The sequence below is a fragment of the Watersipora subatra genome, chromosome 8 (assembly GCF_963576615.1).
Source record: "Watersipora subatra chromosome 8, tzWatSuba1.1, whole genome shotgun sequence".
Taxonomy (NCBI): Eukaryota; Metazoa; Bryozoa; class Gymnolaemata; order Cheilostomatida; family Watersiporidae; genus Watersipora; species Watersipora subatra.
Window position 1 is genome coordinate 34,417,562 of NC_088715.1, and position 26,540 is coordinate 34,444,101.

Genomic DNA, 26,540 nt, shown 5'->3' on the forward strand with positions numbered 1-26,540 from the left:
ACAAACTATATATCAATCAAAAGCATAGGTTGCTTGTTGCAAGTTAAAGGGTCTCTCGTGTGAAGTTTTAAATATTTTTAATCAGAAAGTATAGATATTTTTCTATCACTTGAGATTTGTTTGTTGCTTTAGGTGATGTGACTGCCAGGACGTTTTCAGATTAAAATTGGCAAAACTTGATCGCGGTTAAAACGCTCGGGAAAAAAACATACGTATTTTTCTACCGAGCGTTTTAACCAAGATCAATTTTGCAGTAAGTCGGTTATTACAAAACTGCTTTACTATTAAAAACCCATTATCAATTTTGCCGATATTACTTTAAAGTTATCCAAATTTTACCTCGCTTTTTTTGCTTTCGGAGGGCTTATCGCTAAGCGGATGTTTGGTAAAATTTGATTTTTGCAAACCTTTAGAAAAGTCGTTAATGAAAATATTTGCCGATGTTGGTAATAACGAGGCCTAAGAACTACTAAAAGTCGATGTTTATCTCTATGGCTTGGAATAAAGTGATATTCTAAAGCGATAGTAACAACCGTCTCGGTAGCCGTTTGGAAAAAAACTGTTTGAGTTAACGGAGTTTCGGTCGAGTTATCTAAAGCCATTTATCATTGCGTGGGAACGGACCAAGCAAATCCATTCGAGTTAACCATGTGTTCGATATATCCGAGGGCGATTTATCCTGAGTTTCACTGTATTTTGTGTAAGCTCATTTTTAAACGTAACAAGTTTTAACTCTTCGAAGAAGAAGAAGGGATAAAGACAGGAAGAAGGTGGCTTATATGATGAAAAGAAAGAAATACAAGTGCGCCCATTGAGGTGAGGTTGAAAGGTTGAAGAGGTTGATGAACTAAAAGTACTTGAGAGGATTATTCCTCCATTATCACTATTAGATAACCGACAATCAATGACTGCCCAGCAGCGGTGAGTGCGTGCAACTCTAACTCTGGACGCTGAGTGCATTTCACAATGAAACCCCACATTCCCTAGCCTGGGCTCCCTAATTTCAAATTTCTGCACTGAAGAATAGTCAATTTTGGTTTAGTTGAGTAACAAGTGATTTTCAGTGACATCACGAATTTTGGAGTTACAATATGAACTTATTGGTTAGACTAGATTACATTGTCAAAACTTCGTTATATTCCTGCATCTACAATTGGTGAGCAAATCTGAAGAAGTCATGTGATTTACACACAGAGGGCAACTATATATTATATAAACTTTTATAATTAACTCTCACTTTGTTATTGCGTCTTTTAGACTCGTAAACGCTATACATTTCCTTAAGTTTTGATTATTTCATAAAAATTTCGCAGACATGCTCCGTGCGTTCTGCCCGATCGCCAAAAATTTGTGGCTTAAAGAGTCGTCTGGTTTCTAACAATCGACCTGTTGGACATACCCTCGAGCTATCTGATTTAAAAAAAAGAGTTCTGGGCATCACTGGGCTTTCTGCTAGTATTATAAGCAAGTAGATCTAAAAAAGTGAGTTCAATTCTTGTGCTCTGCAGTTCTTTTTATGAGTGATAATCCATCGTTTTTTTTTACGTCATCAAGCCTTTTGCACATGTGCTCGTTCACGAAAAAGCCGCCAAATTTGTAGAAAACAATCGTTTTCTTTTATTTAATAGTACTTTTTGGTGTTGTTTTGACACTACAATAAAAAAATTGTAAACAAAAGCATCGTTTTCAAAAGTTCATTGCAAAAGCTTCGTGCTTTTAATGATAAAGTTGTCGATAAAGATGGCCGACAACGATAAAATGACGTCACGAAAAAATGAAGGATTGCAGTTAGCAAGAAAGTTAGCGTCTTGCAAGCTAGCATCACAAAAAATAATTACAGTAGATTGGAAAAATATTTCACAGCATAATATCCAGACAAATATAATAGTGTGTAAACAACTCCAATACTTATACAAGTAAAAACAACTAGCTCTGTGCATGCGCGTGTCGAAATCTCTCGAAACGCTATATTGTCGACCAATAAACAGAGTAATGACTCAGAAAGGAACAAGCTGTTTGACAACTGCACGAGCTAAATTATTTCTTCAGCAAGTCGCCCTGCCTGAAACTTTTGCATCATAAATCAGTGTACTCCAGTTTCAAAGCAAAGAGGTGTAATAGATATAGAAATGCTCGAGCAAACATTTTCGTCTGTATCAGACACCTTTGTGTGTCAATGGTGACCGATGTGAAGTAAGCTTTCAATCATATGTCACTAAAGACATCTAGGAAATATTTTCTAGTGATTTCCACAAAAGACTGACTTCCACTTATTTGTCACCAAAGCAATTTTTCGTGAAACAACATGAAACAACCTAGCCAAGTGTATCAATCATAATCTCGTTGTATATTTCATTTCATTGATAATATTACGACAAAAGCTTATGATGAATTCAATACAGATAGCGGATTAGAATTGCGAGTTATGTATAAAAAGTCCACAAGAACTTATCAGCAAAACAAAATCTACTGTACAAAGCAAACAAACTAATAAAATACTTCCACAGCTTCAATTAAGAAGTTTTCTATCAGAGAAAGACAACTTCCTGAAAAAATGTATGCAATCTCTTTAAGATCTCTTTAAACACTTCAAGTTCAATGTTTCTCGAGTACCTTAGCCAGCAGAGAATTCAGTCTATTCACCATAGAACGGGGGTCATCAAGAAGCCCCGCAGACACCATAGCATTGTCAAATAGCTGTTCGGCTAACAAAGATGCTAATTCGGAGTTTTCTGTTCTTAAGGCAGACAATTTCTTCATGATAGGGTGTCTGTAATGACAAGCGTAGAAAAATGTATACATTGAGTTCCACAAATAACGGCATGAGACTCGTTGAATTGTGCAATGAGCAGCTGAAAGAAAACCAAATTACTAACCATGAAATCGAAAGTCGTGTAGATGACTAAATATATTCTATATTCATCGATAAGACAATTCTAAAGAAGGTGCAATGGAATCTTATCTAGCAGGGGCAGTGTAGAAACATTGGATACAACAGTGTGTTAGAATGGAATTATCCTTTGCTTCTGTTAAAGATACTTCTTAAAGATATATATATACTTATATTATACATACTCATATAATATATATATGTATAAATAATGTAGACTATCGTCAACAGTATTTATATATAGCCTATATATACAATATATTTATATATATATATAAATACATGAATATATATTTATATATATATATATATATATAACCCCCTATAATGTACATTTTTCCGGAAAATCCAAAGAGGTCTGTTGTACTGCCTATTCTAAGCCATCTCAGTGTAGCGTAGCTTTTACTTCAAGCTCTGTTGGTATTTCTCAACTTTTTATGGGATTACTAGCACATGGATAGGATGTATAAATAGGAATTACATGTAGAATACCTTTGTATAAGTATAAACATATAATTTAAATTCTAAAACAAACAGAGATGAATGTTTACTTAATTACATGCACACTCAGAGGTGGGTAAAATAGATTTACAAAAAAATTTCACATGTCATGGAATGTCACTTGAATATGAATACAGTCGACTAGCGTGAGTAGCATCGATACCATCATAAATCATAGGTAATTTGTACAGGAAAATTTATCTTATTTTCCATAACAATGACATGAAATCATTATTATTCCTGGGTTATTAGTAACTTTAAACCCAATCTTTTAATGATATGGGCAAACAAAAATAGTTACTAGAGCGTGAATAAAAAAGCCTTCTAACCAAGCGAGCAGGGACACAAACTAATTCTCTTTGTTACATGGAATGAGCAACTTGTAGCTTGCCTATTTTGGCATCTACCATATGGCCACTGTTTACCATATAAGTTAATTTGTGGTTAAATATAGCAAGTGTAACCTCGATGCATGCAGATAGGACCGTACCCCTACTCAATAATAAATACTTATGCAATGTGTCATCCTGCATAACCCTCTAGGACAGTGGTTCTCTACCTAGGTTCAATTGACCCTATGGGGTTTGGTGAGTCAGTCCAGGGGTTCTATGGAGGTCCCTCAAAGGCAACAAAAAGTCACACTGATTTGCATGATGATGTCATCATGAGAAGATATGTAATTTGTTGCGAGTTCATGCATTGTATTGGGTTTGTTCTTTAAACACAGTGATGTACGGTTCATTTTGTGTACCAATAAAACATAATATTACGTCTTGAATGTAAAAATCATATAGTATTTTTTTAATAAGAAAGGTTCGATGAAAGCGTATATGAAGCTGGTGGGTTCAGTAAGACCGACAAGGTTTAGAAACACTCTTCTAGGATATATTAAAGGAATTCAGAAGAACCTTTACACACTGGTGACAAGCTAGCCAATCCAAATGTAGCCATAAACATACATGTATACCCTGTACTTTTTAACACACATGAAGACACTAGCCTTGAAATCTAGTGGTAAAGACAGTGTGAACATTTGCAAATTGGCTACAAAATTAACTAGATGTTTTTCCAGCGTGCTTCAGATTTTTCCTCCATGGCATGCGCAATGGCTGGCAACACGATGAGACAAAGCCAATAATATCCAATACAGTGAACCCTCGCCGCACGATTTTAATTTGATCAAGTGTTGCCATCGTAAAGCGAAAATTCTGTATAGAAGGGAATAGAAACCTATAGTAAACATCCAATAGAAACATTGGCCTCGTAAAAACATCAAAATTTTATATACTGTTAATTTATAGTACATGTTGAAAATTAGTTAAAAAAATAACTGTTAAGATTAGTAACTATAGTTACCTACAGTAACTATAGTGTATTTAGTGGTTGTGATCTGCAATAAAATGTAACATTACAATGTACTACATGCAGTACGCGCCGTAGGGAGTTTTTACTTTCGAGACAGACGTTTAACATCAACATTTAATTTAACTTTCGAGACAGACATATAGGCTAACATAAACGGTGAATTTAACTTAAATCGGTTTAGCTTACTAAACACATACTTCAAGCTAAATTTTAGTATGTATTCTTAATTATTTACCGAGCTTCCATCTTTTCATCGCTAAAATTTTATCACTTATCTGTTTCAGGTTTCGTTTTCACAATAACGAATAACACTGAACTGAGCCAGATCGAGCATCATATCTCTTTCATTCGTCGTTAGAGGGATTTTGGCGAATAGCACATCAGCGTATTTGTTATACCGACGTAACTAGCACACCGACTTCTGAGTTTAAATTTAAAGAGATATTTTTGTGGATTATGTATGGCGAAAAATATTGCATTTGGAGGGCGAAAAATCGTCAGGTTGAAAAATCGTATAGCAGGGTTATCGTAATGTGAGGGCGCACTGTAAGTAGTATTTTGAGTAACTATAGCAGGACTGGTTTTCATCCTCACAGCTAAGCGAATGCCCACAATACTGATCAGTAGCCAAGCAACACGAATGACAACTTGTGACAAGTGAACACGCAACAGATAGGAACTGGTGAATATCAAAACTTGGTCGACACGCAAAGATGTACATATACAATATTTACTATAGTGAGTGTGGTGGCAGTCTGCCCCAAGCCACGGTGAGATGTTAGGAGAAAATATTGTATCGTCTGAAGTTCGTACTCGGATATTTGTCTTAGCAGTCAAACACGCTACCCTCTGCGCCACTCCACCACCTTGCTGCACTTAGGAATAATTGTGCACATAGTCATTACACCCGATGATATCTCACAGTACACTAGACTACCAGGTACTAGTATTAATAATAACAACCATCTTGTTACATAGTGGAATAATTGTATACATAGTTATTACACATGATGATCTCTCACAGCACACTAGACTACCAGGTACTAGTTTTAATAATAACAACCATCTTGTTACATAGTGGAATAATTGTATAGATAGTTATTACACATGATGATCTCTCACAGCACACTAGACTACCAGGTACTAGTTTTAATAATAACAACCATCTTGTTACATAGTGGAATAATTGTATAGATAGTTAGTACACATGATGATCTCTCACAGTACACGAGACTACCAGTGTATTAGTATTAATAATAACAACCATCTTGTTACAAAGAGGAATAATTGTATGTATAGTTATTACACCCGATGATCTCTCACAGCACACTAGACTACCAGTGTATTAGTATTAATAATAACAACCATCTTGTTACAAAGAGGAATAATTGTATGTATAGTTATTACACATGATGATCTCTCACAGCACACTAGACTACCAGGTACTAGTATTAATAATAACAACCATCTTGTTACATAGTGGAATAATTGTATACATAGTTATTACACATGATGATCTCTCACAGTACACTAGACTACCAGGGTACTAGTATTAATAATAACATCCATCTTGTTACATAGTGGAATAATTGTATACATAGTTATTACACATGATGATCTCTCACAGTCCACTAAACTACCAGGGTACTAGTATTAATAATAACAGCCATCTTGTTACATTGTGGAATAATTGTATAGATAGTTATTACACATGATGATCTCTTACAGCACACTAGACTGCCAGGGTACTAGTATTAATAATAACAGCCATCTTGTTACATAGTGGAATAATTGTATATATAGTTATTACACATGATGACCTCTCACAGCACACTAGACTACCAGGGTACTAGTATTAATAATAACAGCCATCTTGTTACATAGTGGAATAATTGTATAGATAGTTATTACACATGATGATCTCTCACGGCACACTAGACTACCAGGGTATTAGTATTAATAATAACAACCATCTTGTTACATAGTGGAATAATTGTATAGATAGTTATTACACATGATGATCTCTCACGGCACACTAGACTACCAGGGTACTAGTATTAATAATAACAACCATCTTGTTACATAGTGGAATAATTGTATACATAGTTATTACACATGATGATCTCTCACAGCACACTAGACTACCAGTGTATTAGTATTAATAATAACAACCATCTTGTTACATAGTGGAATAATTGTATACATAGTTATTACACATGATGATCTCTCACAGCACACTAGACTACCAGGGTACTAGTATTAATAATAACAACCATCTTGTTACATAGTGGAACAATTGTATAGATAGTTATTACACATGATGATCTCTCACAGCACACTAGACTACCAGGGTACTAGTATTAATAATAACAACCATCTTGTTACAAAGAGGAATAATTGTATGTATAGTTATTACACATGATGATCTCTCACAGCACACTAGACTACCAGGTACTAGTTTTAATAATAACAACCATCTTGTTACATAGTGGAATAATTGTATAGATAGTTATTACACATGATGATCTCTCACAGTACACGAGACTACCAGTGTATTAGTATTAATAATAACAACCATCTAGTTACAAAGAGGAATAATTGTATGTATAGTTATTACACCCGATGATCTCTCACAGCACACTAGACTACCAGTGTATTAGTATTAATAATAACAACCATCTTGTTACAAAGAGGAATAATTGTATGTATAGTTATTACACCCGATGATCTCTCACAGCACACTAGACTACCAGTGTATTAGTATTAATAATAACAACCATCTTGTTACATAGTGGAATAATTGTATAGATAATTATTACACATGATGATCTCTCAAAGCACACGAGACTACCAGTGTACTAGTTTAGATCAACTTTGCTAGGCACAGCTGCCAGTTCTGTGTAAAACGCTTGTCTTCGACAATGAAGAGGGAGATACCACATGATTTTCAAGAGTCTATCTGTGAATAGACCAGATGTAACTATTATGAGGTATCTGATCAGATAGTTAAAGTAGATGTCACACAGGTCATCAAAACTGGCAATATTAATACTGATTGTTAGACCCACAAATTTGGGCAAATACTTCATTATCTACAATAAAAATCAAGCAGGGTAGCTCTTCGTTGAGAACATTGGTCTTACTCGACCTTGACGTGACCTCCTTTACAGATTTGACATGATAGCCAAATCGTCAGCAGGTTTGTCAAATATTTTTTCAAATGAGTAGGACAGAAAGCCTGAGTTTAGCAATGATTCAAGAAACGAGTAAAGTAATATTCATGGATTTCAGGCTATCTTTCTTGTAAACCCGCAAGTTTGCTTGCACTGCTAAGCAGTTGTATTAAAACAAATAAACTGGCAGCACCTACATGTCTCTATTAAATGACCTAGATATTTCAGAGCTACTGGCAGCACTTGTCAGTCTCCACCATATGACCTAGACATTTCAGAGCTACTGGCAGCACTGGCCAGTCTCCACCATATCACCTAGATATTTCAGAGCTACTGGCAGCACTTGTCAGTCTCCACCATATGACCTAGACATTTCAGAGCTACTGGCAGCACTTGTCAGTCTCCACCGTATGACCTAGACATTTCAGAGCTACTCACGTAGGGTTGATTTCAAGGGTGGCATTCAGCAATCGATACTTGTCCTCCATCTTTTGATCAGCTATATTTGTACGTAGGAAGTGACGCACGGCTCCCATCTCTGCCACTGTGATGACACACGGATGGCTAGCCAGTTTGTTGGTTACCTACAATACAAAACTAACTAGAGATACTGAGAAGAGAAGCAAATAAATTGCGAATATTTCTAAAAATAAGCTCAGACTAAGCTAAAGATGTGCATATTCTAATAGAGATGTCCAGATACCAAAAGTTGATCATTTCTATGAATTCAAACATGTAAGCAGCCTAAAACTTTTATTATTTATTAATATTCAGAAATAATATCCAAATTTATTTCATAATGTTACTAAATAGGACATTAAAGGCAGCAACTGGTTGTAATAAATTTAATTCTATAAATGGGAAATACAACACATTGAAATCTATACTGAAACTAAAAAAATATTCACAGATTTTCAGCTAGAGTACTCAAAGTAAAAATAAAAGTTATTAGATCTGCTATTCTGAGAGAAGTTACTACTATGACCAACGTTGAACTAGTAGGAGACTTCACATTTAATGATGAAAAGATGAGCCTATACTGACCAAGGTATTTAATCAATACCAAGATCGGACATCTCTAAATATAATTTTAATATATCCAATGCATCAAGTTAGATACAACATATAATGGTAATGTACAAAATAAGATACGTACTTCTACAAACCTTTTTACAAAACTATATATCTACCAACTGTCTGCACAAAGTTAAACTACCTCCAGTTTAAAATAGAGTAAGTTACACAACATATATCTGTATGACTTACTCTACCCCTGAATCTACATATTGCCAAGCTTACGCTTTTATTAGCCTCTCTAGGGTAAAGTAACAGAAATTATTTTTACTATTAAACCATAACAGCCACGAACAGCGTTTATTGTTTGTTCATAGGTAAATCAGACACGCGGATTCCGATTTTATCACAAGCTAGCATTGATATCGTGTTTTTTTGAGCTCAATGTTCTCGGCGTTCAGCCTGTTAAACATCATGTAACAAGCTACGAGCAATGTTAAACAGCTTATCCACATTTCAGAAAAGACTGAGATTATTTTGAAGGCTGAATTTAGAGAATAATGGGTTTTAAGACACCCATCACGATAATTCTAGATCGAACTAAACATCCCCAACTTCCATCTCTAAAAATGTAGGTTACGTCACATATTTATGGGCGGGGCTTGCAGTGTCGATTGTGACACCGATATTGAGTCGCTGTAGAAAAGCCTTCAAAAACAAAAACGGCTTTGAAAGTTAGTGGAACAATCTTTATTTTGAGTACAAAATCGGAATCAGCGTGTTCGATTTACCTGTGAACAAACATTGAAAAGATGTTCGCGGCAGTTATGGTTTAATTTATCTACTAATATAAATAATTAGACATACAAGGCACAAGTAATCTAGGTATAATGTAGGCATCAACATTTAGCTGGTTGCTTAGTTCTGCATGTATCCATTTTAACCTCCTAATGGACTGACTCGAAAGAATTCGACGGCGGCGCTCTCAAAATATTGGGCTACAGACGAGATATCTCATAATTGTTGCTAGGCGACAATTAAACTACTCACTTGTATCTTGGTAATTCATGCTACTAAGATGAAACTAACCTGAAATATCTTATAAAGGGGAACTGGACATACCTAGTTCCCCTTTACTAGCAACTCAAGAGAGTTATTATTTACCCTTGGAACAGCGAACTAGTTTTCTACTAAGGTTTATCATGTGTAAAATTTGCACGAAACACTTAATTTCTATTGTTTTATTCACTTTTGTTGACGATTCGCTTACAATACTATTATTACTGTTGTTCTGGTTTCATTATTGACTGCTTTTTACTTTTACAACTAATATGAGCATATTTTATTGTTTTATTCTCGATTAGTTTGAGTTACTGTTATTTATACTATAGTTTCATGACTTTTCTTTTTATAACTAATAAATAATTGCTGATTTTAGTTCAAATTAGCATATTGAAACTAATTAGAAACAATAACTGGGATCATTCTGAAACACTTCGCCAAAACATGGGTTCTTTAAAGGGTTAATGCTGTAGGTGGTTACATTAGGTATTCTTATTTTGTTGAAGGAGTTTAGAAAAACAAAAATGTATTATCTGAAGAACAAAAAAAAAAGATTGCTCTAAAAAAGATTGCTTCAAATATCACAACGAATCAACCTCATAGGTCAATAAAGAGGTAAAAGGATGAAAGGAAAAGTAAACATACCTTACACTCCTTGATCTTGAGCCCGAGTGTTGCTTGCAGCCAGTCAGTCAGTTTGGTTGCCTCCTCAGGGCTGAGGCTGTCAGGGTCTACATGCAGAGGAACATAAATGTAGGTGTTTAGACTGACTGGAAGGAGTGAACAGACATGCATATCACCCCCACGAAGCTGTATGCTGTTGCAGCACATGAATGATGTAGTTATAAACAGAAAAATAGCAATGATAGTCAGTAGTTGAAAGGAATTTGATGTCCGATGAGCTATTAGGAGCAAAGGAAGATGTCCTTGATATCTAGAGTTATAATCTTGGTATCAATGCAATAGAGGAAAAGTTCTTGCTTATGACTCTAAGTTGTGGACATGTGGACTTGTTAATTTCTACATAAGCCACGACTGAGAAATAAAGGAGAGATGAAACTACAAAAAGGTGAGAAAAAACCAATCAATGTATTTCAGTTTCACTTCATCACCGTGACTCTAGCAATTACAATACGGAACAAGACAGTCGAGGCACATTTATGTCACGTGAATAAACGCTACAGCGACCTCATAGACTTAGATGGAAGAACAAGACAAGACTGAAGAACACTCACTGTCGGGGTCTATTTTACTAGAGTCCTTCCCACTACTGCTCTGCAGCTCACTCTCTATAGATCGAAGGGTTTTCTTGTCAAACTGTTGGAGGTTGATGAGTACAAGTTCATCGTAGCCTTCATATGCAAACAACACTTCAACGTTTCTCTCAGCCATTGCCTCAAAGTACGGGGAGCTCTCAGCCAGCTCTCGACTACAACCATTCGGAAAATGTTAGACATGTCTTTTCTATAGCATTGCCTTGAATAAAAGATGAGTTCTCACTCAGAGATTATTAGTCAAATGCGTGATGTCATGAATGGCAGCGCTGACTGCTGACTTTGACAAGACGTGATGGAGAGTTCCGATCAATGGAGAAAAACATGAGATAGCCTCAGTACTGTTCAGCTTCGTTTATTGTCCTGATGACTATATCATGACCACGTGTAACATTTATGCAGCCAACATTCCAGTACATGTGTAACTAGTGCTGCACAATAAAATGATATAATTTGATGTGGCGATATGTTTCAGTGGATGATTTTATATTTGGTCAGTTTTCAAGTCGATATGAATATTGAAGCCAATATTTTATCGAAATATCGGCTTATTTTATTTTTCAAAACTGGAGTTGTCTATTCTCCTTATTGTAAAGAGGTGACAACTCCTGTTTTCAACCGATATCAACCAATACAGTCATACTTCAACTTACGAGCTTAATGCGTTCCGAGACTGAGCTCGTATGTCAATTTACTCGCATGTTGGTGCAATTCATTTATATATAGAACAATTAAATATATATTGATTGGTTTCCATACTCTAAAAAAAGCAAATAAAACACTCAAAACAAGATATTGTAACAGAAAGAACATGTTGGTTATTGTCCTTACGTACTACATGCTTTCAAAAAGCAACAAAGAAAAATAATGCAAGGAAATGTGATTAATTAAAATGTAAAATTAAATTCATACAATAGCAGTTAACACTCGCATTTGCCAGGGAAGGAGATATAAGTTATCCTTCGTTACAACAGTTGTCCTTGATAAATTTGGATTTTATCAAAGTGTTAAAAGACAAACTTAGAAGCAAAGCTAAAAGCAAACTTTCATTTTCAACTAAACGTAATTAAAATTTCTTCGGCGTTCATAGTTTGAAATTTCTCGCTAGTTAGCGAGATATTTTTCCTTTTTTCCGCTTTCACGACTAGCCGGCCGTTTTAAGATAAACCTATCTAAGGACGTTTGCCTTTGTCGCCCTTGCAACATGTTGCGATTAGGACGAACACAGGTGTCGTCATCACAAATGGTTAACGCACGACCACTAGCCAACTTGTCCAAATGTCTATTAAACAGTTTGGATAGATAGCGCCGGCCTTTACACATAGCATCGTTTCAGTTACGCTGTCACCGGCCAATTGTTTGTCCAATGCCATCAGCGGTCGTGAAGATAGCTGCACCGTTTAGAAACTATGGTTAGTCCTTTTGCGAACTAAATGCCCTGAATATAATCCTTCTGTTTGATAATTATGAATGTATTTCTGTCATATTGCCGAGCTAGCTGAATCCCGCATACACATTTCGCATATTTTTCAATATTTTTCCGTTTAATATCGACTGTTATCATTTGCTTTGAATTTGTATTATCGTTCATTTTACTGGCAAACTTTCGGTCTACGCACAGTACTTTTAATTCACATAATTCTGCACAGAAAATCGTGCACAAAAAACACGGTACAACAGTATAACCTGAGCAGTTGAAAAATACAGAGTGATGCTGTTCTCATAAAACACCTCCGGCATACTTGGCAACTGACTCAAGTGCTCGTATCTCAAACATGGCTCGTATGTTAGTGCTAAAACTTGCTTGAAAGCTGGCTCGTATCTCAAGTTTCTCGTACGTTGGAGCACTCGTAAGTTGAAGTATTACTGTACTTTTTCATATTGTTCATGTTAAAGCCTAACACTATATAACGAAAGAAGACAACTCCAATGTTCAATATCTTTCGATATTCAATATACAGTGAAACATGGATAACTCGCCCACGGATAGCTCGAACACATGGTTAATTCGAATGGTTTCTTTAGTCCGTTCCCACGTAATGATAAATTGCTATAGATAACTCGAACTCAACACTGTTAATTCGAACTGTTTTTTGCCCAACGGCTACCGAAACGGTTGTTATCGCTTTAGAAAATCACTTTATTCCAAGCCATAGAGGTAAACCTCAACTTTTCATAATTCATAAGCGTCGTTATTACCACCATCGGCAAAATATTTTTGTCAACGACTTTTTTAAAGGTTTGGTAAAATTTGATTTATACCAAACATCCGCGTAGCGGTCGCGCTTTGGAAGCGAGGTAAAGTGAGGTAATCTTTGCATAAACTTCAAGAAAAATTGGCAAAATTGATCGTGGGTAAAACGCTCAAAAGAAAAAGATGTCTTTTCTTTTGAGCATTTCAACAACGATCAAGTTTTGCCAATGTCAATCTAAAAAACGTCCTGGCAATAACATCACCTCAAACAACGAACCAATCTCAAGTGATAGAAAAATCTCTATACAGACGGTTCCCAACCTACGAACGAGTTACGTTCCGAACGATTGTTCGTAAGGTGAATTTGTTCGTAAGTTGCTTCAGTGCTATATTAGTAGGGTAACCAATAAAGTAAAGGCCGGCAAATTCCTTTACAATACGTACAGTAAAAATAAAAAAGTTCTTTGCGCACTGGAGATACGTTCACGCACTTATGCGCTGCAACGAACTGGGCAGAGAAAGGTGGATGCTGGATTGGGCTTCTGAGTAGTGCCTATTTCCGCCGCTAATACGTCGGTAATACCGTCGGACATACGCGCAGACCTGTTCGTATGTACGGGTTGTTCGTAACTCGAATGTTCGTAAGTAGGGAACCGTCTGTACTTTTTGATAAAAACGTTTTAAACTTTACTTTAGAAGCTTTTAATTTGAAACAAGCCATTTGTGCTTTTGCTTTATATAATAGTTTGTATATGTACTGATGTCTTCTCTTTTGAGCATTTCAACAACGATCAAGTTTTGCCAATGTCAATCTACAAAACGTCCTGGCAATAACATCACCTTAAACAACAAACCAATCTCAAGTGATAGAAAAATCTCTATACTTTTTGTTAAAAACGTTTTAAACTTTACATTAGAAGCATTTAATTTGAAACAAGCCATTTGTGCTTTTGATTTATATTATAGATTGTATATGTACATGTATCTACTAATAAATAAGTAAATACATGGACTTGTGACAGTACTCTGATAACTTGAACGCTCTGATAATTCGAACACTTTCGCTCGGTCCTGTGAAGTTCGAGTTATCCATGTTTGACTGTACTTAGAGACCAAATAATCAAATGTACATGCAAAGATATCGTGCAGCACTATGTGTAACCTTGCTTTGGCCTTATATATAAGTACATGTACAACCTTTCTTTAGCGTTATTTTCCAGAAATATCTCCAATCTTGCTGTAGCTTAATATCCAAAGAAATGGATCGACAGAACACAACACCTCACAATTCTCAAGTCTGCCTATTCAGCTTTCCACTAGTAGTTCATTGTACTCACATAACAGAACATTACGTACTTTGGAGCAGATAGATAGTAGATATTCCTATCCCCGGCTTTCATTCTGGTGGTATACTCAGAAAGGGATGTCACCTCACCAGCCGGCAACTTTGATGACTCAAACCGTAACAATTTAGCTATCTCTTCCTGAAAAATTGGCATACATCACCACAGATTTAATAGGAAATTGTCTCTTTACTTCCTGTAGAGCATAGTAGCGCTAGCAGTTTTTAACAGCAACACCTATCACACTCATATAGCTGATACAAGTAAGCAATTTGTGTTTTACATGTTGTGATAAACAAGACAACACAAGTATTTACCTAATACCATTGATTAATAAGGAATCAGTGAAGCCCGCTAAGTGACATTGAACTATGGGAAGTTTCAATTGATACTCCCATCAGTCAGTAAATTGAGTGACCTTCCCCCCACGCTTAGTACACAACTTGAGACTGAGTCAATACCATACAAACACAGAACCCATGCTAGTTTTAGTCTTGCAACAAACGCTTAACAAAGTACACGTTAAGTAAACACTTCCACTATATTTTATTTTTCGTTGTTATTTATTTTATTCTATGAACATCTTTTATTCTGAATGGCGCTATATTATTTTAGAGCGACACACTGCAAGTTAAACTATTTGATTTCAGATAACTTCTGGTCTACTTGAAAAACTAAGCATTTACAGATTCTGAAAGCGTAGAGGACACGCAATTTGGCTAATAATTTGGCTAATAATTTGGCTAAAAGTGAGGTTTTCAAATTTTACTTCAGTACTTTTCACAAATATAGAAAATGTGTGGAAGCTTTTGCATCAATCGGAGTACATCAGGGTACACTGACTATGAAAAAGTTCATGCCGGTCGGTAAACCATTAAAAACCATGACTCAAGATCTTTATAGAAAATTTCATATTTGTAGGGCATGATAATCAAACACTTGCATTAGAGGAAATATATTTAGCGTATTCTAAAATGTTGCGTTGGAATCGTGGGAGTTTATTGCCAGTGAATTCGGATGCTGGTCAAATATAACAAACATAACTCCCCAGGTTTACAGCGGCTCAGACTAAATGAAAGTCTATTGCGTACCATATTCAAAGTAAGACATTAATTCATTATTTTGCTCAATGTTCGATGAACAAACGGATTCTGGAAGAAGCCCGAAAGCTTACACACCAATTAAATCTAGCCAATAACAACATAACCATGAAAGTAAATATCATCTACTCCTAATACACACAATGAAACTAACCTTGAACTCTAGTGGGAAAGTCAACGTTCGTCGACCAATTCAGGCGATGTTTTTTGAACTTTCAGATTTTATTCAAAATTACGCTCAATATCGATAAGCAGACCTCCTTAGCCAAAAACCTCAACTAGGATATAGGAACGAACAACCTCCAAGTACAGGCTATGTTCATGATGGATCGAAGTTCTGTATTATAGAAACGATGAACGTATTTTATAAGATATGTAGATAAAAGTAAAGTGACCCCATCTCTGGTGTAATTTCTCTGACTCTCTACTCCAACTACATAGACAGACACAACAGCTTGTATGACAACTAGAAAACTGAGGACCGATGTGTCTGGAGTTGCATTTACCATCACCAGTTGGTACGATGTTTGTTCAGAGGACAGCAACAAGAACCTAACTATGGGAATCCAAGTTTGTGGAGGAGATGAAGATGCCATCAAACATAGTTAAACCTTGACAACCCTACTATCTATTTTATATGCGCATTTACATCCCTCAGTCAGGCTAGCCTATAAACTTACTCTCATCTCTTGTTCATGGGTGGTCACGATACCCTCTCGGAAGAACATACCATAGTCTTCATAAAACTGCATGTACTTTGCCGGCTCCTTCTTCGCCTTCTCATTAAGAAACTTGAGAAGACGGTTTGTTAGTACCCATGTGAGCTTCCTGTAACAGTGCATGATTGGAGATTGTTAACTTCCTGTAACAGTACATGATTGTGGATTGTTAGTTTCCTGTAAAAGGACATCATTGTGGATGGTTAACTTCCTGTAACAGCACATGATTGTGGATAGTGAACTTCCGGTAACAGGACATGATTGTGGATTGTTAACTTCCTGTAACAGGACATAATTGTGGATGGTTAACTTCCTGTAACAGTACATGATTGTGGATTGTTAACTTCCTGTAACAGTACATGATTGAGGATGGTTAACTTCCTGTAACAAAACATGATTGTGGATGGTTAACTTCCTGTAACAGTACATGATTGTGGATGGTTAACTTCCTGTAACAGTACATGATTGTGGATTGTTAGTTTCCTGTAAAAGGACATCATTGTGGATGGTTAACTTCCTGTAACAGGACATGATTGTGGATAGTGAACTTCCTGTAACAGGACATGATTGTGGATTGTTAACTTTCTGTAACAGGACATAATTGTGGATGGTTAACTTCCTGTAACAGTACATGATTGTGGATTGTTAACTTCCTGTAACAGGATATGATTGTGGATGGTTAACTTCCTTGACAGTACATGATTGTGGATGGTTAACTTCCTGTAACAGTACATGATTGTGGATTGTTAGTTTCCTGTAAAAGGACATCATTGTGGATGGTTAACTTCCTGTAACAGGACATGATTGTGGATAGTGAACTTCCTGTAACAGGACATGATTGTGGATTGTTAACTTTCTGTAACAGGACATAATTGTGGATGGTTAACTTCCTGTAACAGTACATAATTGTGGATGGTTAACTTCCTGTAACAGTACATGATTGTGGATTGTTAACTTCCTGTAACAGGATATGATTGTGGATGGTTAACTTCCTTGACAGTACATGATTGTGGATAGTGAACTTCCTGTAACAGGACATGATTGTGGATTGTTAACTTTCTGTAACAGGACATAATTGTGGATGGTTAACTTCCTGTAACAGTACATGATTGTGGATTGTTAACTTCCTGTAACAGGATATGATTGTGGATGGTTAACTTCCTTGACAGTACATGATTGTGGATGGTTAACTTCCTGTAACAGGACATGATTGTGGATGGTTAACTTCCTTGACAGTACATGATTGTGGATAGTGAACTTCCTGTAACAGGACATGATTGTGGATTGTTAACTTTCTGTAACAGGACATAATTGTGGATGGTTAACTTCCTGTAACAGTACATGATTGTGGATTGTTAACTTCCTGTAACAGGATATGATTGTGGATGGTTAACTTCCTTGACAGTACATGATTGTGGATGGTTAACTTCCTGTAACAGGACATGATTGTGGATAGTGAACTTCCTGTAACAGGACATGATTGTGGATTGTTAACTTTCTGTAACAGGACATAATTGTGGATGGTTAACTTCCTGTAACAGTACATAATTGTGGATGGTTAACTTCCTGTAACAGTACATGATTGTGGATTGTTAACTTCCTGTAACAGGATATGATTGTGGATGGTTAACTTCCTTGACAGTACATGATTGTGGATAGTGAACTTCCTGTAACAGGACATGATTGTGGATTGTTAACTTTCTGTAACAGGACATAATTGTGGATGGTTAACTTCCTGTAACAGTACATGATTGTGGATTGTTAACTTCCTGTAACAGGATATGATTGTGGATGGTTAACTTCCTTGACAGTACATGATTGTGGATTGTTAACTTCCTGTAACAGGATATGATTGTGGATGGTTAACTTCCTTGACAGTACATGATTGTGGATGGTTAACTTCCTGTAACAGTACATGATTGTGGATTGTTAGTTTCCTGTAAAAGGACATCATTGTGGATGGTTAACTTCCTGTAACAGGACATGATTGTGGATAGTGAACTTCCTGTAACAGGACATGATTGTGGATTGTTAACTTTCTGTAACAGGACATAATTGTGGATGGTTAACTTCCTGTAACAGTACATAATTGTGGATGGTTAACTTCCTGTAACAGTACATGATTGTGGATTGTTAACTTCCTGTAACAGGATATGATTGTGGATGGTTAACTTCCTTGACAGTACATGATTGTGGATGGTTAACTTCCTGTAACAGGACATGAGTGGGAATGGTTAGTTTCCCACAACTTGCAGTAACTGTAAATGACCAGGATCAAAAAAGTCATTAAAGTTCAATGTCTAGAGAGGAAAATAGCCAAATGTTGACAAATTTGAATCGAAAGAAACAAGCCGCTACAGTTGCAAAAAACTACAACAGCCATAGAAACTGTCATAACCAGCCAGTGAATTGATATAACCAATAAAAATTGAACAAATAAAATTCATCTAGCTTGGCACATTAAATTGAATAATGCATTGGTATTGGTAAAATCGTATTGGGTACCTAATTAGCTGATGGTCTTGCATGAATTCTCGACTAAGATTGAGAGGCACATCCTCCGAATCCACCACACCTTTAAGAAACCTCAGCCACTTTGGAAGAATTGGAGCATGTGGAGTTATCATCACCTTTCTTGAATATAGCGCAACTCCAGTCTCTGTCTCACGGGACATGTCAAACAATGCTGCAAAGAGTAATGTGAGATGCTAAATCGACATTTAGCAACAATTAGTATTGTGACATCTCAAACTGGGAAACATGTGACTGAGTACTGTATTAAAATTTATAAAATCAGTTAGTATAAAAAGCCAATAGTATACAAGCTGACAGGTGACATGTCAAATCGTGATATACCATACTTTTCAGACTATAAACCGCACTCCTAGTTTCGTATTAACCGTTGCTTTTTAACCTAGTGTCTAACGGAACAGTACCGTTAGGCATTGTTTCGTATTTTCTTTCACCGCTAGAGGCGCACTAACCGGAGATTCTGGTTAATGCGCCCTAGCAGTGAAAAAAAAGCCACAGAATAGCCAGACCCTTCTATAAACTGCATGGCTCATATCGTCAGAAAAAAGTAGTGGCTAATAGTCCGAAAAGTACGGTATGTATACAGGGGATATGTGAAATCGTGTTATGTGTATACAACTGACATGTCAAATCGTGATAGATGTATACAGGTGACTTGTCAAATTGTGATATATGTATACATATGACATGTGAAATCGTGACACATGTATACAGGTGACACGTCAAATCGTGATAGATGTAGGCAGGTGACGTGACATGACAAACTGAAAGATACAATGTGACACTTGCAATGTCAAATCGTCATACAATTTGAGAAGTGACAAGTCAAACAACCCTAGAAGTACAGTCTAACCACGATATATAAAGCTGATCAATTCCTAAACTTGCTTCGCATGTCAAAACCGTAAGTTTTGAAGAAAAGCCTTCTATAATACAGTACTCTGTATCTTGTTCAATTCACGGGGAGTAGATGTGGTCTATTGGTTAGTATGCTGGCTTATACTCAGTAGGTCGGTCATACGAGTCATACAAGGACCATTAGTGGTGTTAGGAAAGTCATTCAGCGCAGTTGCTTCTGTACCAAACCTCATGAGCCACTATTTCCATGACACACAAGTTTGTATCAATGCGCAAGTCATCCACAAGATGGAAGCAGCAAAAACCTGCAAGTCAAGTGAGTTTTGTTACTCCCGAAACTCTATCGAATGTTTCATGCTTGCAAATGATAGAAAAGAAAAGGCCATGTCAGCTAATCCATTCTAAACATTTTTACATCTCAGTCGTTTGTATTTCAATTTGAGCAGTTCTGAACGCGCATGCGCAAATGTTTCGAATGCTGCTTAGTATGACACATAATTATTGACCCAATATGGGTCAATAATTAGCGACGTAACCTTGTCACCTTCTTAAATTTTTAACAAAGGGCTGCATTAATAAGCATTATGTGAATTTCTATTAAAACACTTAACACTTAACTTAACACTTAACGCATGGAAATTCTTGAGTCTCATGGTAACTCAACGTGCGCACAACTCCAAATCTGCATCATCTGTGTCATGGAAACAGTGATGGTTAGCCTGTCTTGACAAACTGTTGTTTTTGCGGAGTTGTACCCCATCGAGCGGAGCGAGCAAAACAACAGCGTGTCACAATACGCACTGCACCTGGTGCATCAGCTGCACCGAAAGGGAGTTGTTCTCTTCCGTCTATGCAGCTTGGCTGCGATGTTATGGCAGTCGCTCCATTGATAATCATAACGGATTTAGCCTAAAAATTTATGTAAAAAATAAGATAAAAACATTTAACCGGAGACCAGTTAGAGACTTAAGTTCTACCAAAGTTTACCGCAGAGACTGGTCTCTGGTTAAACTTTTTTCTCTTATTTTTTTCACAAACATTTTTGGGCTAAATCCGTTATGATTATAAATGGAACAACCGACATAACATCGCAGCCGCATAGACGGGAGAGAACAACTCCCTTTTAGTGCAGTTGATGCACCAGGTGCAGTTCGTATTGTGACAAGCTGTTGTTTTGCTCGCTTCGCTCGACAACTCCGCAAAAACAACAGTTTGTCAAGACAGACTAAATGATGGTCACAATAAATCCTACCCTAGGAGAAAGACCATGTGCAGTGACAACACTAACGAGAAAAGTCGAAAGAAAAAGAAGCATGGGGACTAAGTCATAGATCACGTAGTCATGGATACCATGAAAACAATTGCACTGCATAAAACTATGTTAGCTAACATATTTGGAGAACTGTATCTATTGCCCAAAAAATCCATACCACGCTTTGATTGTAACTCGGTTTTTATGTTAAAGACATGCTAATTGATGTGTGGGTTTGGGGATACAAAAAACGGATGATATGCAGGTAAAGACGTTGCACATCTTCACTTGCATAGCCGATCTTTAAAGAATAGAGAAAGCATAATATTATTATGCTTTATTATTTATCTTGAGGTGTTGACTGATGTTCTAAAAAAAGAATCAAGGAGATTGACCAACTAGAAGCTGAGATATAGCCAGCCAAACACAGGTCTACCAAAAAAAATAAGTGTTTTGGTAATCATCAATATATGACGTATGAAATCGACTTGTGTGCCATTGGTCAATTAAGCCAACTAATGCGCTCTCCTATAACAATCACGGCGTTTTAATTGGTTTAATCCCTGGAAGTATAGAACAATCAAATTGGGCCTAACAATCATTGCTCTGAGAATTCCGAACCAGTCCCTCTGACGTGTAGATTAGTTTTAGAATAAAATAATTACACGCATCTATTATTTCGCAACATTCTGCTATCACTTTCTACAAATTATATTAGTTACATCATTTATTCTATACGCAGTTATATTATTATTTTGTATAATATGCATTATAATTATTATATTAATCATAAAAAATAATCATAGATAAGATAATAGATCAATAGAAAAATCAAATCAAAAGTTATCGTTTTCTTTTCTTACAGCAAGAGCAGCACGGTCAAGTTATTCTTTTTAAGATTATGGCTGTAGTGAACTTAAAGTCTGTTAATAGTGACGATAATCATGAAAATCAACTGAATGCTGCAGTAGATACACAGTAGAAAAATGATGAATGAACACAAATTCACATTCCCGTTTCTTATTCTAAACGAACTGCAATCGCGGATGTCGCATATAGACTATACACGCGCCGTTCGTTGAACAGAGGATCTTCGGAGCATATCCGTGGAGATCGAGTTAAAATTTGAAGCACAATAGTCAAAATCTGCTCTTCTCTTTTGAAAAATCACGGCGAGGGGTTGTGGGCAAATGCCTTTACCACACAATGTTTGCTTGATTTTCCTGAGAAACCAGAGCTAGTCTGTAAATTATTTACTATCGCGAGAAGCGTTTCACATCTCGTAGGCAAAACAATCATTATACGTAACGACGGTAAGCGTGCGCAACTCCGGCACATGACCAATAAGTCGATTTCATACGTCACAGTTTTCGGGATTTTCGAAGGGTTTTCCTCTGATTCTTTATTAGGTAGACCTGTGTTTGGCTGGCTATATCTCAGCTTCTAGTGGGTCAATCTCCTTGATTCTTTTTTAGAACATCAGTCAACACCTCAAGATAACTAATAAAGCATAATAATATTATGCTTTCTCTATTCTTTAAAGGCTGACTTGCAACAGAATTCACATTACAGTTATTTGGTATCAAAAGATTCACCATGTCTTACTCTGTTGTGTTGTAGGTGCAAAATATGTGGAAATGTGATTACAAGCCCTTAAAAGCTAAAAAACGAACAGTTAATCGCAGCCACACGAGACCGACGTAGTTTGGATTCCCTTTCCAAAACGGCTCAAATGGGACGTAGTTGTACAAGATGGCTTCTATTTACATTTTCACGCAACCTTATTCATCGAAATATTTTCACAAATATACTTCACGCATTCAATAAAACCATGTCTATTGTTCTTATGCGTCTATTTTATCATCATGGTAATGCTGTCACTTTCAGCACTGATATCCTATAACCTACCGTAAAAATTTGTTTAAATTTTTAACCTAAGCTCGAAGGGGTACATATCATTGTCTGATAATCATGACGAGCCTGTTGGTCACCTGTGATAATCAAAAAATGCTGCAGAAATTATTCTTTAAGTATTGGGTCACATGATCAGATTACGACTAGACGATTAGACCAAGCCAAACAAAACCATAAAGTAGGGAGCATCTATATTTGATACGGGATCTTCGGTAAAACCCAAAGTGTTGGTCATAAACTAGTGCTACGAGAAGTTTCATATTGAACCTTTTATTGGCCTTTCAATTCAGGTGAGCACATCACATGACAAAACAATAACCACATGTAATGACTACGTCAGAGAAATAAACTGATTCCAATCGATGGCAGCTTTTCGTTTTTGAGCTTTTAAGAGCTTGTAATCACATTTCCACATATTTTGCACCTACAACACAGCAGAGTAAGACATGGCGAATCTTTTGATACCAAATAACTGTAATGTGAATTTTGTTGCAAGTCAACCTTTAAGCTATCATAACATAATTAGTAACCTGGAAGCTTTGTGTGCTTCGAGCGATCATCTAATGTAACCGCTCAATCACGGTACAATCACGAGTGGAGCAGTCGTTATTGTCAGTCTAACATGATGAAGATTGAATACGACAGAACATGCCAATGCGATTCAAGTTGGGGTTTGACTGTAGCTGGAACCAGAAACATAAAACAATGATATGAGTACGCATATGGCATACCAACCAGTACATAAATTTAGCATGCAATGCGTCAAACAATGCCGCAAGTAATCACATGACATGTCAAACAGTGACACAAGTAGTCAGGTGGTAGCATACACAGACAGACAGTCTAGTAATCAGATCTACAACATGTAATATGACATTACATACTCGGCTTGTGTTCTGGCACATAGAATAGGGACCTAATGTTCAGCGGGGCGTCAGCTTTATACTGAAGAGAGAATCTAGGTCGATCCTGAGCATGAGCTATATAACGATAGAACTCTTCGTGCATGTCGTCTGTCACATTTTTGGGGTCTGCCATCCAAATAGCCTGAAAGTAAAGAGGAATCCTTCAGAACTTCCTAGTTAGATATGTAATGGAGTGGCTGACACAGAGCTATCATATCAAAAGCTGAAACATTAAGTGTTACAGCCAATCGTTGGTCCTTATGTTGAGTTGATAGATATAGGAAGATAAGTGACAAACAAAGCAGGAAGTTTGTAATTTTGTATAAAAATTGTCCAAGTTTAAAAAGTGATATTAACATCATAAGAATGAGTTACACAGCTTTGTTGACTTTAAAACTCGGCATCTCTATTTAAAGATATTTTCGATTATAAGTGGATGTATACATACACGCGACAATATATAGCTTCAAATGATGATGTATTATATCTGTATCTATATATATATAAATCTCAGTGTCTGTTTGTCCAAGTTAAAGCAATAACTTGAAGTTATACTTGCGGTTATTCGTTCACGAGACGACAATTGTTGTCAGCACCCTATAGTAATGAAAGAAATGGTTGTTTCACATAGATCTCAATATCAGAAAAGTAGGATAACAGGCTACAGTCGATGTTGCTGAATATTCTCAGCTAAAGAAGATGAAGAGTATGACAGTCTCACCTCAAGAGTGTTCACCTTCTTTCCGTTCAAGTAGATTGGAGAGCCAACAAAGTTACTGTATTTCTTTATGATATCTACATGGAAAGATCAGGCACTGTGACCATGGAATAGCTCAAAAAGAAGTAGATAAAGATTCAAAAGTAGCAAATGCTGAAAGTCATGAAGGATTATAAAGTCTGAATACCATGAAGAGAATGTGAAATGGTTAACAGCATGTCTTCCAAAACTGTCTTCCAATAGTTTTAACACATATACGACTTTATAGTACGATTGGCCATGCAATGGAAAGAGGAGATAACTCTGCAGGTAATTCTCTCAGTACGTTATAAAATGGACACTCACCAGTGATGATCTCATCTCTAGCAAAGTCGTAACAGTCCCCCTTGAGCTGAAGAATAATCTTTGTACCTGGAGAGACAATACACATATGTTTATTGCTCTTTCTAACAACCCTACCATCAAATAGAGAAGTGATTGGCCGAGAATGTGTGGTTAACTCCAGGAATTGTCAGTCCATCAATAAAACATTGAGAAAATAACTCCTATTCACACCATCCTAATGTCACAGGTAGATTTGTAGACGTATTGAATGTAGATGAGAGAGCGAGAGAGCAGACAATGCTAACCATATAAGTGGCATTGTATATGCTATATATCTAGAGTTTTCATTGCTGACACAGGGATTAATGGTTGATGCACAGAAAACTAACCATGAAAACGAGCTTCAGATGTACCATAATCAAGGTTAATACCTAACTAGACTACACAAAAACCAAAAAGTATTTTCACCACTTGGAAAAAAGACGTTCTCGATTCCATAGAAATATTTAAAAAAACACAAGAATAGGGTTTTCACAAAGATGACGGTTTTCAATAAATAGTTGAGGAATAGTGTGTAAAATGAGGGAGAAATCATGCTATCATTCTGGGCATCTTACGTGTATGTATTTGTCTCGACTGTGATGCTTGTCATCAAGAGGCAATACTGCTTGCTTAAAATAGGGAAAGGCATAGATGCAGCATGTGCTGACTGTCAACAAGTGACATATCATGACAGGCATGAGGCATGCACTAACTTGAGAATCTGACTATAGTCTAGTATTGCTGACCTCTCTGCACTCCATCAGCCTCTGCAATCTCATACTCTCCGCTGCCATCGCTGACCCACCGATGAGCAGGCTCATCCGATGTCGAAGTCTTGGAAAATACTTCCACCTTATCAGCCACCATGAAGGTGGAATAGAAACCAACTCCAAACTGGCCTGCAATACCATTACAGAAGATGATACTAACGGTTAGACTGTGATCAACACCGGCTATAATTATCTGAGCGTTTGCGATGTAACCTTAGCTCCTAAATAACTTAAGGATTTACGAGCAGGGCTAACCCTCCTCTTTGTTTGCAGCTGAAATCTATGCTTAGTGAAAAATTACAAAACGGTTTTGATACCGGAGAAAAGGATTTGCCAGTTTTAAGTAAACATGAGGGTATAACTCCACACAATGTCAATTGTATACCACCACTTAAACTTTTCTCTGCTTGACTCACTAATCATAGTTGCGAAAAACGATACTACATTGGTAATCAGAGCCATCTGGCTCTGATTACTAATTAAAGCCAAATGTGAATATTTCTATCAGATAAAGGACTAGAATGTGTGCAGCAAAATTTGTAGAAGCCTGCCAAAATTGCAGCATGATGCATTTGGAACAGTTGTGAACC

At 36.5% G+C, this 26,540-nt stretch overlaps 1 protein-coding gene across 1 annotated transcript in view; it reads right to left on the reverse strand.

The window, feature by feature from the left end:
- Positions 1 to 2,326: 2,326 nt before the first annotated feature.
- The window catches only part of LOC137402202 (heat shock protein 75 kDa, mitochondrial-like), a 44,318-nt gene continuing 20,104 nt past the window's right edge, over positions 2,327 to 26,540 (reverse strand). The window contains exons 6-16 of the mRNA XM_068088698.1: positions 25,927 to 26,079; positions 25,160 to 25,225; positions 24,818 to 24,891; positions 24,076 to 24,238; positions 19,141 to 19,321; positions 16,597 to 16,744; positions 14,830 to 14,957; positions 11,241 to 11,434; positions 10,651 to 10,736; positions 8,368 to 8,513; positions 2,327 to 2,770 (exon numbers count right to left, since the gene is read on the reverse strand). Of these exons, the coding sequence (XP_067944799.1) occupies positions 2,596 to 2,770; positions 8,368 to 8,513; positions 10,651 to 10,736; positions 11,241 to 11,434; positions 14,830 to 14,957; positions 16,597 to 16,744; positions 19,141 to 19,321; positions 24,076 to 24,238; positions 24,818 to 24,891; positions 25,160 to 25,225; positions 25,927 to 26,079 (1,514 nt within the window). The 3' untranslated portion in view covers positions 2,327 to 2,595. The remainder of the gene's footprint in view (positions 2,771 to 8,367; positions 8,514 to 10,650; positions 10,737 to 11,240; positions 11,435 to 14,829; positions 14,958 to 16,596; positions 16,745 to 19,140; positions 19,322 to 24,075; positions 24,239 to 24,817; positions 24,892 to 25,159; positions 25,226 to 25,926; positions 26,080 to 26,540) is intronic.